Source organism: Cyrtonyx montezumae, unplaced genomic scaffold (genome assembly GCF_038088225.1).
Source record: "Cyrtonyx montezumae isolate F1298 unplaced genomic scaffold, pur_monq_1.0 scaffold_8, whole genome shotgun sequence".
In the NCBI taxonomy this organism is placed as follows: Eukaryota; Metazoa; Chordata; class Aves; order Galliformes; family Odontophoridae; genus Cyrtonyx; species Cyrtonyx montezumae.
The window spans coordinates 57845472-57857552 of NW_027072089.1; the positions used below are offsets into that span (position 1 = coordinate 57845472).

At 37.4% G+C, this 12081-nt stretch overlaps 1 protein-coding gene across 2 annotated transcripts in view; it reads left to right on the forward strand.

The window, feature by feature from the left end:
- The first annotated feature begins 1720 nt into the window (after positions 1 to 1720).
- ELP2 (elongator acetyltransferase complex subunit 2) overlaps positions 1721 to 12081 on the forward strand; it is a 30260-nt gene continuing 19899 nt past the window's right edge. Inside the window, exons 1-9 of one of the 2 annotated variants that reach the window (XM_065753614.1) lie at positions 1721 to 1867; positions 1965 to 2043; positions 3606 to 3691; positions 4791 to 4941; positions 5832 to 5909; positions 6543 to 6607; positions 9132 to 9198; positions 10151 to 10285; positions 11209 to 11304. In XM_065753614.1, the coding sequence (XP_065609686.1) occupies positions 1736 to 1867; positions 1965 to 2043; positions 3606 to 3691; positions 4791 to 4941; positions 5832 to 5909; positions 6543 to 6607; positions 9132 to 9198; positions 10151 to 10285; positions 11209 to 11304 (889 nt within the window). In that variant the 5' untranslated portion in view covers positions 1721 to 1735. The remainder of the gene's footprint in view (positions 1868 to 1964; positions 2044 to 3605; positions 3692 to 4790; positions 4942 to 5831; positions 5910 to 6542; positions 6608 to 9131; positions 9199 to 10150; positions 10286 to 11208; positions 11305 to 12081) is intronic. The other variant, XM_065753613.1, reaches the window with a different exon arrangement.

Here is a 12081-nt window from a genome sequence, read left to right on the forward strand (position 1 = left end):
TTTCTGTTTCCCTTTTTTTTCTTTTTTTTTTTTTGCCAAGCAATTTTCTAGGTTGTGTTTGCATTAAAAAAATGCAGAGATATTTTCTGTGGCATTTCTTTTGGCAAGCAATTACACTCATTGTTTGAAGAGCTAATTTTGATGATATTTCTAAATGATTAGCTTCCTTTTTCTTCAGAAAATCAGAGAGATATTTAAGCAGTGGGAACATAAGGCATTCATAGAATATTTAAAACACATTCTTCAAGAAAGTGGGAAATAGCTATCATTAACATTTGTTCATTCTGTATCTTAGACCAGCATCATTCAACTTTCAGTGTTCAACAAGACAAATTAAAGGAGAAATTGTGTCTAAAAACTTATTCTAAAGATTTAATATGAACTCTATTCAACTGATAACACCCACTTTTTTTATCTTGAGACATGAATTTGAAAAGGATGCCACAGGCTTAAATTATACTCAAAATACAGTGGTAAACTTAACTTTTGAATGTAGGACCAACAGTTCCAGAATCAGTCAACAGCAGCTAAATGTGAATCTTAGGAAAGCTCTTAGTGAAGAGCTGCCTCATTCACCAAGCACTATTCACCCAGGTTGCTATTGGAGGGAAGCAAACTCCACAGTAAAAATAGCAGGCAGTAATCTGAGTATGAGGTAACTTTGTTAATAATTACTTTGTAAGGTATGTGTACAATGAAGGCAAACAAAGACAGGTTAAGTTCAACAACTACAAGAACAACCAGGCTACTAGCTGAAAAGTACTTGGCTTTGCTAGTTTAATAACATTTAAATATGTGGAATTATACTGCATGTAATATAAACTTTAAACCTAATATACGATTGCTGCTTTACACAGTATCTTGCAGAATGACCTGTCCACTATTATATGAGCCTTTTCAACAACTTCAGTTTAATCTACTAAAGAACCAGACTTCTTCTCAAAGTGCATTCAGTCAACAGCTGTGACAGAAGATTTACACTGAAGAGGGGAGAAGAGAGGGAGGAAGAAAAAATATTTTTACACGTGTTTCTGAAACGTGAGGAAGTTATTTTCTGGGAAGGAAAACAGCAAGGGAGGAGTTGGTCAGATGTATTAATTACTGAAAGTATGGAAGATGGGCATGTTTAGGCTGACCTGCCCTGAGACAGCCCCAGCCTGCACTGCTGTTCAGCCATATCTCTGCAGTCCTGTTATAGTACTACCCACAGAATTTGAAGACTTTAATTATTCCAGTATATTGCAGGCACACTTTGAGGACAGGAAGCACAGGACATGTAGGCAGTCACAGAATGACAGAGCAGCTTGGCCCTCAAAGCCCACCCAGCCCCACCCCGTGGGCAGGGCTGCCCCCAGCAGCTCAGCTGCCCAGGGCCCCATCCAACCTGGCCTTGAGCGCCTGCAGGGATGGGGCACCACAGCTTCTCTGGGCAGCTGTGCCAGCGTCTCACTGCCCTCTGAGTAAATATTTTTTCTCCAAAATCTAACCTTGATTTCCCCTCTCTTAGTTTAAGCTGTCCCCCCTTGTCCCATCACTGTTTCCTCATTTCTGTTTCAAAGTAATAACATTTATATAATGTTTTGATCTTTCCATTCATTTAGGACAGATACCATGCACATAACACTAGAATCCTAGATCAGATTTTCTGTCTGCCGCGCTAGCGCCACAGCAAGATGGCGCCGGGTCGTTGCCATGGGAACTGCGTCATGCCGCGCACGTGGCCGCCGGGGGCAAGATGGCGGCGCCCGTCTCCGTCTGCCATGTCGCCTGCTGCGCCAACCGGGTGGGTGGTGGGGCCGTATCCTGGGGCCGTGGGGGGCTCGTCGCTTTCGGCAGCTGCCGGGACGTCATGCTCTATCAGCCGGCGGTGAGTGGGGTGTGTGTGTGTGGGGGGGGGGGCTCAGTGGAGCCGGCCTGGCCGCGGCGCGGCCTGGTAATGACGGCTGTTTCTCCTCGTCCCTCAGGCCAGGCGGACGGTGGCTGCGCTCCGCGGGCACGGCGGTAGGGTGAGCTGCGTGCGCTGGGCCCGGCGGCGGGACGGCGGTGAGTAGTGGGGCGGGTGGAGTACCGAGCGGCCCGCTACTAATTCCAGGTGTTAAAAAGTTACTGAAGTGCAGTTTTTGAAGGCGCACGTTTTTTTGTCCTTAAGCTTGCAGACAGCTTCCCTACGAAGTGGTGCTGTTGGTCTGACTGTTACTGCACTGTGTCCATGCTTATTTTGAAGGGGAGTGTTGCTAAACGCTAAGGTGAAGCCATTCCTCTTTAATAATGACATAAACTGATATCCTTTCAAATGATTACACTAGGATGCTTTCTTCCCAATTTCTGTGTTTTTATTTTTATTTTTTTAATCATTATTATTGCATTTGTGTCTGTGTCTTTTGCAGCTGTTCAGTCTTTAAAATCAATTGTTTTCTGAGAACTTGGTATCATATGGTTGTTAAGGTAGGAAAAGATCTCTAAGCTCATCTAATCTAACCATCCGCCCAGCCCCACCGTGCCTGCTGGCCATGTCCCTCAGTGCCACATCTTTGTGCTCCTTGAACTCCTCCAGGGACAGTGACACCCTACTGGTGACATCTCTGGGCAGCCCTTGCCACTGCCTCTCCATTCTTTTTGAGAAGAAATTTTCCCTAATATCCAACTTGAACTTTCCCAGGTACAACTTGAGGCCACTCCCTCTAGTCTTGTCACTGGTTATGCAGAAGATGCTGGCACCCACCTTGCTACCACCTCCTTTCATATCATAAAAGGCAATAAGTTCTCCCTTGAGCCTCCTTGTTTCCAGACTGAACAATGCTAGTTCCCTCAGCTGTTCCCCATAAGACTTGTGCCCCATACCCCTCACCAGCTTTGTCACCTTTCTCTGGACACGCTCCAGGGCCTTGATGTCTTTCTTGCAGCGTGGGACCCAGAACTGAATGCAGCACTCCAGATGCGGCCTCACCAGAGCTGAGTACAGAGGGCGGTGACCATCACCCCCCTGCTCCTGCTGGCTGCACTATTTCTGATACAAGCCAGGATACCATTGGCCTTCTTGGTCACCTGCGCACACTGCATACTCATGTTCAGTTGAATGTAGACCAGTACCCCCAGATCCTTTTCCTTTATGCAGCTTTCTAGCCACCCTACCCCAAACCTGCAGTATTGCACAGGGTTGTTGTGAACAAAGTGCAGGACCTGGCTCTTGGTCTTGTTAAAACTTGTACAGCCTGAAATTAAGCTTTCATGTGAAGGTTCATGTTCTGTGGGGTCATAACTTCCTTGCTTTCCTGTTGTTTTGTTTGTATCCTATCCTTCAAAAAGACAAACAAATAAATTACACTGTTTTATTTGAGATTCTTTTTAGAAAGATATTCATCATATTCATGTGAAATGTTGAGTATTCCTATAATTTTTCTCTGCCTGTTGAGTAATACTTGTACTCTTGCAATATCATGAACTGTGTGTGCAACTTTCATGAGTCGTACTTCGTTTTAATGGTAACTTTGTTTGTAATTGTTGACTGTGATAAGTAGTTACCTATGTAAGTAGTAATCAATTTAACTGTTTTTCTGACTGCTTTTTACAAAGGAAGAGCTCACAAAACTTATGATGTCTTTTAGCAACTGAAACAGAGTTAGTTTCTGGTGCATCTGATAAAAAGCTCATTCTTTGGGAATGGAACGGGAAAGGAGTGTGGAATGATCAGGTAAGTAGAAATATCCTCCTTTTAAAGGTTGTTTGTTTGTTTCCTTGTTTCTTGTGTAGCTCAAATAATCTCTTATATTGTAGCATTTGTTTTTCCTGTAGTTTCTGTTCTTCACTGCACAATGACTGTTGAACCTCCACATGCATTTCCTCCAAACTGCTGTTACTGTCATGCTATGATTTAATCTAAATGTTGTTCCTTCTCTTCTATAGTTTATCTTTTTGAAGTCAACTAACCACTCATCATGTGGATTTGTCTAGCTTGTCTAAAATGTCCCTTTTATCTGACTCTGAGTCTTCAACTTTCTCATCTCCTGTAATGCTTTTCTTTAAACTGACTAAAAAAAATCTTGATACTATAAAGTTCATTTTTAGTATGTTTTTTTTTTTTTCGGTACCCTTTTTTTCTCATTTCCTCACATAGATTTACAGTGACTTTTGGTCAATTTGCATGACAGTGTTTATGTATGGGCAGTCTGACAAGGATGATACACAAGTTAAGATAGGTATTTACAAAAAGTACTTTGCAGCAGCTGAATTTTCTTAAAAAAAAGTTGAGACAAATAAAAAGACCTCTTACATTTTTATGGTATGAGTAGTAAATTAAGGGAGAAGATAGAGTATGGCATAAGAGACTTCAGAATGAACTGAAATTTAGAAAAAGATGCTTAATGGAAGTTATTTCTTTTTTAAAATCTTTCTTATTAAGCATGGGCTGCAAAGATAGCCCAATTCAGAGTCTATCTCAAACTAGTTTAGACTGTGTGTTTTAAAATGGATAAAAATAGTAATGCAGTAGGAGAAAATGCCCATACAGTAATCATTATTAGGCTTGTCTGTTGGAGGAACGTTCTTGGAAACAAATAATTTCTGTTTCTCATTTGTTGTAACTTTACATATTTATGTAAAATAGATTTCAGATTAATTTAGTAACCTTTTCCCACCATCAAAAACATACAGTCTGTTTTCACCACTAAGGGTTGGTTTTGTTTGTTTTGCTTCTTCCTCTTTTCTTTAAAATGTTTTCAGAAGTTCTCATGGATAAGTTACTGGAGTTCAACCATGCTTGTTTGTTTGACTGTGTAAAACTTTGTGTTCAGCTTGTGAAAAGCATTCCTCTCGAGGGCCATACTGAAGCTGTTTGTGCTGTGGATGCTGTCTACCAGTCAGATGAACCCGATTCAAATCTGTTAATAGCTTCTGCGGCATCTGACTCTACTGTGAGAATCTGGTCTCGACATGATTCAGAAGGTAAGGGTTTTTTTCATTTTTATTTTTTACTTTGTAGAATGAAGCTGGCATGAGAAAGGTGAAGTTAAACTAGTCATTTATTTGCTGATACTGACTTGAGCCCAATGAAATATAGGGTAATAGGTCTTGATCTTCTTTTGAACTAGGCCTATTGTATGGACAAAGAGAATAATTAGGATAGATAATCTAGATTTCAAGTGTTACTTGTCAAGCTGGGTTGACTACATCTCTCTACTTCCTTTGCTGTCTGGTGTACTGAGGCTTTCCCATTACCTTATCTAAGTGAGGTAAATAGGTGGGAGTTGCTTCCAGAGGACACCCTGAAGTCCTATCTTCTCTTTTTGATCTTGCTGTTGTGGGTTTCAGAGGCAGAAAAATAAATTTCTTTTTAATTCTACTGCTGCAGGAGAGTTGTTCTGCTGTCCTGTTTGTTACTCTGATCTTGGTGTATCACCAGTTTAACCCCCTCCAGGATCTCAAGGATGATAAGAGGAAGGCTTGATTTGCTCCTATCGCTGTCTACTTTTGTAGCAAATGAATTCAGCTTCAGCTTTCTGCCTAGTGAATGCTTTTGCCATTGGATGTAATTTGCAATATTTATTGCTTCTGATGTGTTACCGGAGGGAACTGTACAGCTTTAATACTTAATAGAGAACAGTGACTTATGGTGTAATTTGGCTAACTCTGGATGGATTGCTATGTACCCACAGAAGATGAAATTGAGGGTAATATTCCCTCTAAAAATCAATGGCTTCTGAGAAAAGTAGAAGTCTTGCAGCTCCTTAAAATAAAATTGAAGGGGAAATTTTAACTGCATAAAGTAAAAAGAGATGGCAGCGTAACTGTAATGCGATGAATGAATTCAGCAGTGTCTGTTCTCATTTTTTCAGTTAAATGCATCGAAGTTCTGCAATTTGGAAATGGATTTGTTATGGATGTTTCCTTATCCTTCTTGCCTGGCAGCGATGGTAAGTAAGTTCAGCAGCATATCTTGAATATCAGTGCAGGAAAAATAAAATCTAAAATTTTCTACGTGTGTTACAGGTTTTCACTTAACCAACTCCAGGCCCCTGTGCCACATATTTTGTTTTCTAGGGAATTAGCCTAAACTTCTGCCTGTACTCAGAGATGTCAGCTGAATTTTTCTTGTTGATTTGCATAATACTGGCTCACTGTGGCATTTTCAAAGAGATGCTCAAAATTAATTTATGAAAGTAATAATAATGACTTTTTTTAATGAGATAGCTGGCTTTAGTGAAATTTGATGTTTTGTTATCTACCCTTTGATGCTTAAGCTTCCTGGAGATGTGTCAGCTTGAAGGAAACTACTCAAATTAAATATTTGTAGATATTACTCATGTGCCAGAAGAATTTCTGGGCTTTGTGTTCCTGTAATACTAGTGGATATTTGGTTTTGTTTGTTTGTTTGTTTTTTAATAAATTGTTAGTTATCTGATTTAGAAAACTTAAAAGTAAATATTATCTTGGTCCACTCTACATTTGTATTATTCTATTGCTTTTTCTTGTTTGTTATTTCTCATATCCTAGAATACTAAATTTTCTAAATTCAGTAATGAAGACTTTTTTTTCCTCATTTTCAGTGCCAGTACTGGCTTGTGGTGGTGATGACTGCAAAATAAATTTGTATATACAGCAGGATGGTCAGGTAATTACAGCTTTTTGTCTCTTGTTTGGAACATTACACAGTGCTGCTTCTCATATGTATTTATTTATTATTATTTTTTAAGTTCTTCAGTAACTACTGTCTGTCTCTAGACATCAATCACACACAACCACCTCTGTTGAAAGAGTTCGTTCATTTTCTTTGTAATGATGAAATGCTTGTACACAATGTTCAACCTGAATATGGTGTGTAGAAGTGTTATTCCTCCTAATTTTTCCCTATGTGAAGAAGCCTGTAGTTTTTGTTTCCAGTGACAGGAAATAGCTGTGACTGTCCTTGATTACTCAGTATCCACGCAATGAGTGTTTCATGTGGACATGATGAAGTTTTTTCAGTCTATAAATTGTTGCAGTAAAACTGATATTTTCATCTGTAGAATTGTGTTTTTGTTGTTAAGTATTCTGTTTGTGCTGGATATTTCTGAATGTCAAAACAAGAATTTGAAATGGAATCTGATCTTCTGTAGGCATATGTATTTTCCATGTATTACTTGGAAGCTGACAATGTTTAGTCTTTCATACACTTAAATGTTCCTTCTGATGCACTACAAATAAATTATCCTCTTGCATATGTTCAGAAATTTTGTTAGACCCTAAATAATGTGCATAAGTGTCATCCAAACCAGAAGTCAGTGACTCTTCTTTCTTCTTATCCTTAAAAAAAAAAACACAAAAAAACAAGCTGAAGAACCAAGGACCCTCTTCCAATGAACAAATGAACTTACCAATCAAAAACCATAACTCAAGCCGACACATATAGGAACCACTTGTTTTCTGAGTTTGTTCAAATACACTTCCCCAATATTTTTTAAGTGTAGGCTTTTTGAGACAGATTAAGCTTCCTGTAGGTTATTCTGCCTGTTAAGGCAGTCATATACAAGAAGACTATTTTTTGTCAATAAAATAAATGCTTCATCCTTCTGTTTCTTGTATTCAGAGATATCTTGACTGCTAACCAGGAAAATGGGATCAGTTTCTAAATTGTTTTTTTTTCTTACCCACTATGTAGCTCATGAGTTAAATCAGTTTAATGACATTCTCTAAGAACTAACAGTGGAAGAATCTACTCATGATTTTCAGTGTGTAGTAGTGCTAAAGAAAGACATATACATCAGGTGTTGTGCAGCTAATATTCTGTATTTACAATCTGGATTTTGTTTTCTCATGTGGTTCAGATTAATAAACAATATGCAGTTTAGCTGTCCAAAATATTTATAGGTATATAACTTCGCCAGTTGCTTTATGCCTTTTGAGTATAACAGCATTCTTGACTACAGTCTGTGGATGGATCAAGGAAGGTAACTGAAATAAGTTAAATCTTCAGCTTCATATAAGCAAGTTTATACTGCTGTCATTTTTGGTTGTAGGAAGTGTTCTTCATGCAAAAGGTGTGGAATTTTGAGTGTTTTTCTTTTTTTTTTTCTCTTTCCCCTCACACCTTCAATTATATAAAGAATTTTCACCTACCAGCAATCTTGGCAGAGGTGGAATTTAGAGTCAGTCTCTGACCCCCTCTCTCAATGAGGTGGGACTTATGTTTGGTGTCTGTCTTAACTTTCTGGAACATGACTGTTAAGTTAAAATCCAGTATTTGATTTCATTTAGATTAAAAATGCCTGTATACTACACTACAGCTATTAACAGAAAACATCCTTGGAGCTTCCTGTCATTAATTCCTTCCTGGCTACTAAAGGGAGGTTCTTCTCTTCAGTCAGATTCTCTCAGATCTGCTGACATATTTTATGGCACTTTACACTTTTACTTTCTGAAATTCTCTAGGTACCTTTCACCTCTTTCCTCCAGTCTGAAAAATGGAAATATTATACCTGTTACTAATGAAAATACTGAGATTTGTCAAAAGGTGAACTGAACTATGTTACTGTTGCTGTGCTCTTGAGACTGTGTTTATGAAGAGGTATCTATCCACAGATACAGTTCTTAATCTACAGCACTCTTTGGATTTTAGTTAATAAACTTAAGAGCGGTAGGGAATGTAATGTGTGTCCTGTCAAATTCAAAGTTAATTATGGAAAAAAATTGGCACATCTATCCTTTTTAAGTTTGATTTTTACCTGTATTCATTTTTTTTTGCATCATCTGAAGCTGCATCTGTTTTGCATCTCATACAGATTATTTACTCTTTCATATCTATATTGCTGTGTTGTTTGTGTACCACTGTAAGCATGATTTATTTAAAATAAATAAGAAGTGATTGATATTGTAGGGAATCTGTAGCATCTTAAAGGTGAATTCCTTCAATTCTCATGCCTTCTTGCTCATGTATGGGAAGTGACATAATGTAATGTGTTTATGCAGTGATGACAAAACCAGGAAAGCCAATTTAGAATCTGTCAGTAACTTGCAGTATTTGATAGCAGCTTATTTTTTTTTTCAATTTCAAACAATAGAAACCATAAATACTTTAAAAAGAACTTGAAAGCTAATTGACCTTATGTGCATAGTAATTCAGTGCATTTCTGAATGATGTAACTGGCGTTTTCATTCAGTTTCAGAAAACATTAGTACTCCCTGGCCATGAAGATTGGATACGAGGTGTTGAATGGGCAATCTGTGGTCAGTACAAAAGTTGAATGAAGTGAAATACTGATTTAGCATCGTTAATGCAATTTTACCACTCCAGATGATGTTTTTGGCACACTGTGGCCTCTAAGATCACATAGTTGTGCATTTTTTTTCCTGAGGTGGTGATACAAGTATTAAAAATCAAGGTAGAATTTTGTGTCTTATTAAAAATATAAGAATTGTTGAACCAATACTGCAATTATTTATCAATTATCAAAATTGCCACTACAGTAAGATTGATACAGAACACATTTGTGTTTACATCTCTTATTTTGTTTTGTTTACTTCAAGCCTGTTTACTTAATTGCTGCCTTATGCAAACAAGTAGGAGATTTAGGTACTTATCCTCAGTATGCCAGTGTCTGTTTGAGTGAGAAATAGTTTGCTTCTTGTTCAGGAGCAGAAAAATAGTACTTTTCTTCTTCCTTGTAGTGGTGGCTTTTATTTATTTATTTGTTGGTAAGAATAAGAGATTGAGGAGAACCCATTTAGATGCTATCAAATATGTATTGTAGTGGAAAAAATAAAATAGGAAGCATTAGAAGAACCTATAATGCTGAAGGAAGGAAGGGAGAAAGAAGTTCTTGAAAGTATTAGATTGCTCATTAACAGAAATTTGGATAAAAAAGGGATAATAACAGGGAAGCATATCTGTGATATTTAGCACTTTTCTAATAGGCAGAGAAATGTCCATTGTCAGTATGTTCTGAACTAGTGAAGAGCCTGAAATGTTAAAATAAGTTGATGTTGAAATAAACCAGCAGTGTTTATGATATGTGTGCAATAGGGAAAATAAGGGTAAATTGTAGTGAATATTTGGAAAGATGATAAGTTAACTAATAAGGTTTAATTTATAATTTAGATAATTTAGTTAATAAGATATTGAAAAATATGGTAAAAAATGGCTTTTTTATTTTTTATTTTTATTTTTTAAACTGAATAGGTGATAATCTATTCTTAGCAAGCTGTGCACAGGATTGCTTGATAAGAATTTGGAAAGTGTGTATAAAATCAAAGCAATTTTCAGAAGTTGAAGATGATTCTATCAGACTGAAAGAGAATGTTTTTACTATTAAAGGTAGGTAAAGGCTGTAAAATTCTCTTTTACTATTTGTTGTGTATCTTTCAGTGGTTTTGGGAGGGCTGTCAAGATAATTACTGTCTCATTTCTTTTTCTCATATTTAAAATAATCAGAGTCCAGTTTAACTGCATTATTTTGTTCAGCTATTAGAAAAAGTTGAGTTGCTGTTTTATAGCAGCTAGTACCTAAAGTTAATGATGTGTTACAAAAATGATGAAGTGTGAGGAAAACTTAGTATCAACCTGTATTGTTACATGTGACTATGTACTGCTTCCAGGATACTAGGTGTATTTGTCTGTGGGAAATACTAAGTTGGAGGAGAGCTGCACCATGCCCTGACATAGTTTTTTCTTTCAATGCTTTAAAAGAATTGAGTACTTAAAGCTTGGGAAAGGATTGGAGAGAGCAGACAGATACACGTGCAGGTTTACTTTGTGTTTATTTAACGTCCTATTTGTGCACTGTAAGGTCATAAGCTTGCTATTTCGACATTACGGAGTAAATTCCTGGACAGTTAGGAAGAGTAATGAGGGTTTTTATGATAACGTGTAGAAATAGCTCATGAGCCTTGCTACAATCCGAATTCATTGTGGCATTCTCAGTAATTTGGTGATGTAAATATGTAGAAGAGTATGGACACAGCTGATGAGGGACAGTTTATTTAAAAATTCCTTGAGAGTTCTCCAGGAGCTCTGCCATGCCACTGCAAGGCAATAGATGTCCTGTTACTGTCAACATGATATGCAGGGCTTGTGGCAAGGTATGTTCTGAAGGACCTGTTCAATGCCAGTAGGATACTGATTTACTGAGAAATGATGAAAGTAGTTGATTTGTCATTGAAGATATCAGAAATGGTCTGGTTTTTTTTCTTTTTCTTGGCTTTAGAAAAAAAAATGTGCTTTTCTCTGATTTATGGTAGATACTGATACAACATATGCAATTACTTTGGAGTCTGTGTTGGCTGGTCATGAAAACTGGGTGTATGCAGTCCACTGGCAACCTTCCTTTTCCAAAGGTAAGCCAATACCAAGCACCTTAGCAGTTATGCTAAGTGCTGTATATGTGAAGTATAGTCGTGTCCTTTTATTGTGTTTGCATGTTCACTTGTCACTGTGGACTATGAAGATGTCTACATTTTGCAACTGATGTTTTACAAGTAAATGTGTGTTTTGCCAGAATGTGCTGCAATAGCACAGGCTGTCTGTATTGCATAATACTGTATTTTACTTATGTTTTTTATGAATGAAATAAATGAGCTGTGCTTGCTGTATTGTGATTGATTTGCTATTTATGGAATAAAAAGTAATCTATCAGTATGGATTAATAGCGCTAATATTTTCTCTTGATACATACATTTGAAATGCGTGTTCTTTGGAAGGTCAGTATCAACCTGAGCACTCCTTTTTTACTTAGACTAGAAAGGAACAAATAGTAACATTTAGAAGATGAATCTTCAGTCTTCCATGCATTATCTTAGCATGCCATGAATTCTTGAGAGTCAGTTTTCTTTAGTGTGTAGCTTTAAAGCATTGATGAGGACTCTCACTGAAAACTGTTCTTTAATTCTCCACCTTGCTCAAGTCTTTTTTTTTTTTTTTAATCCTTAAATTCTGACAGCCTTGTTTGCAGTACTGATCTGTTGGTGCATGTCTACCTGCTGTATAGGGGAATGAGATTCTTAATTTGATGTGTTTGCACCATCAAAAGGCCCTTGTGGATTTGTTCTTGGCTAACCTGCATTTTCTTTAGTTTGTTATACCCCCACCTTTTTTTCTTTTTGACAGCAGTACAA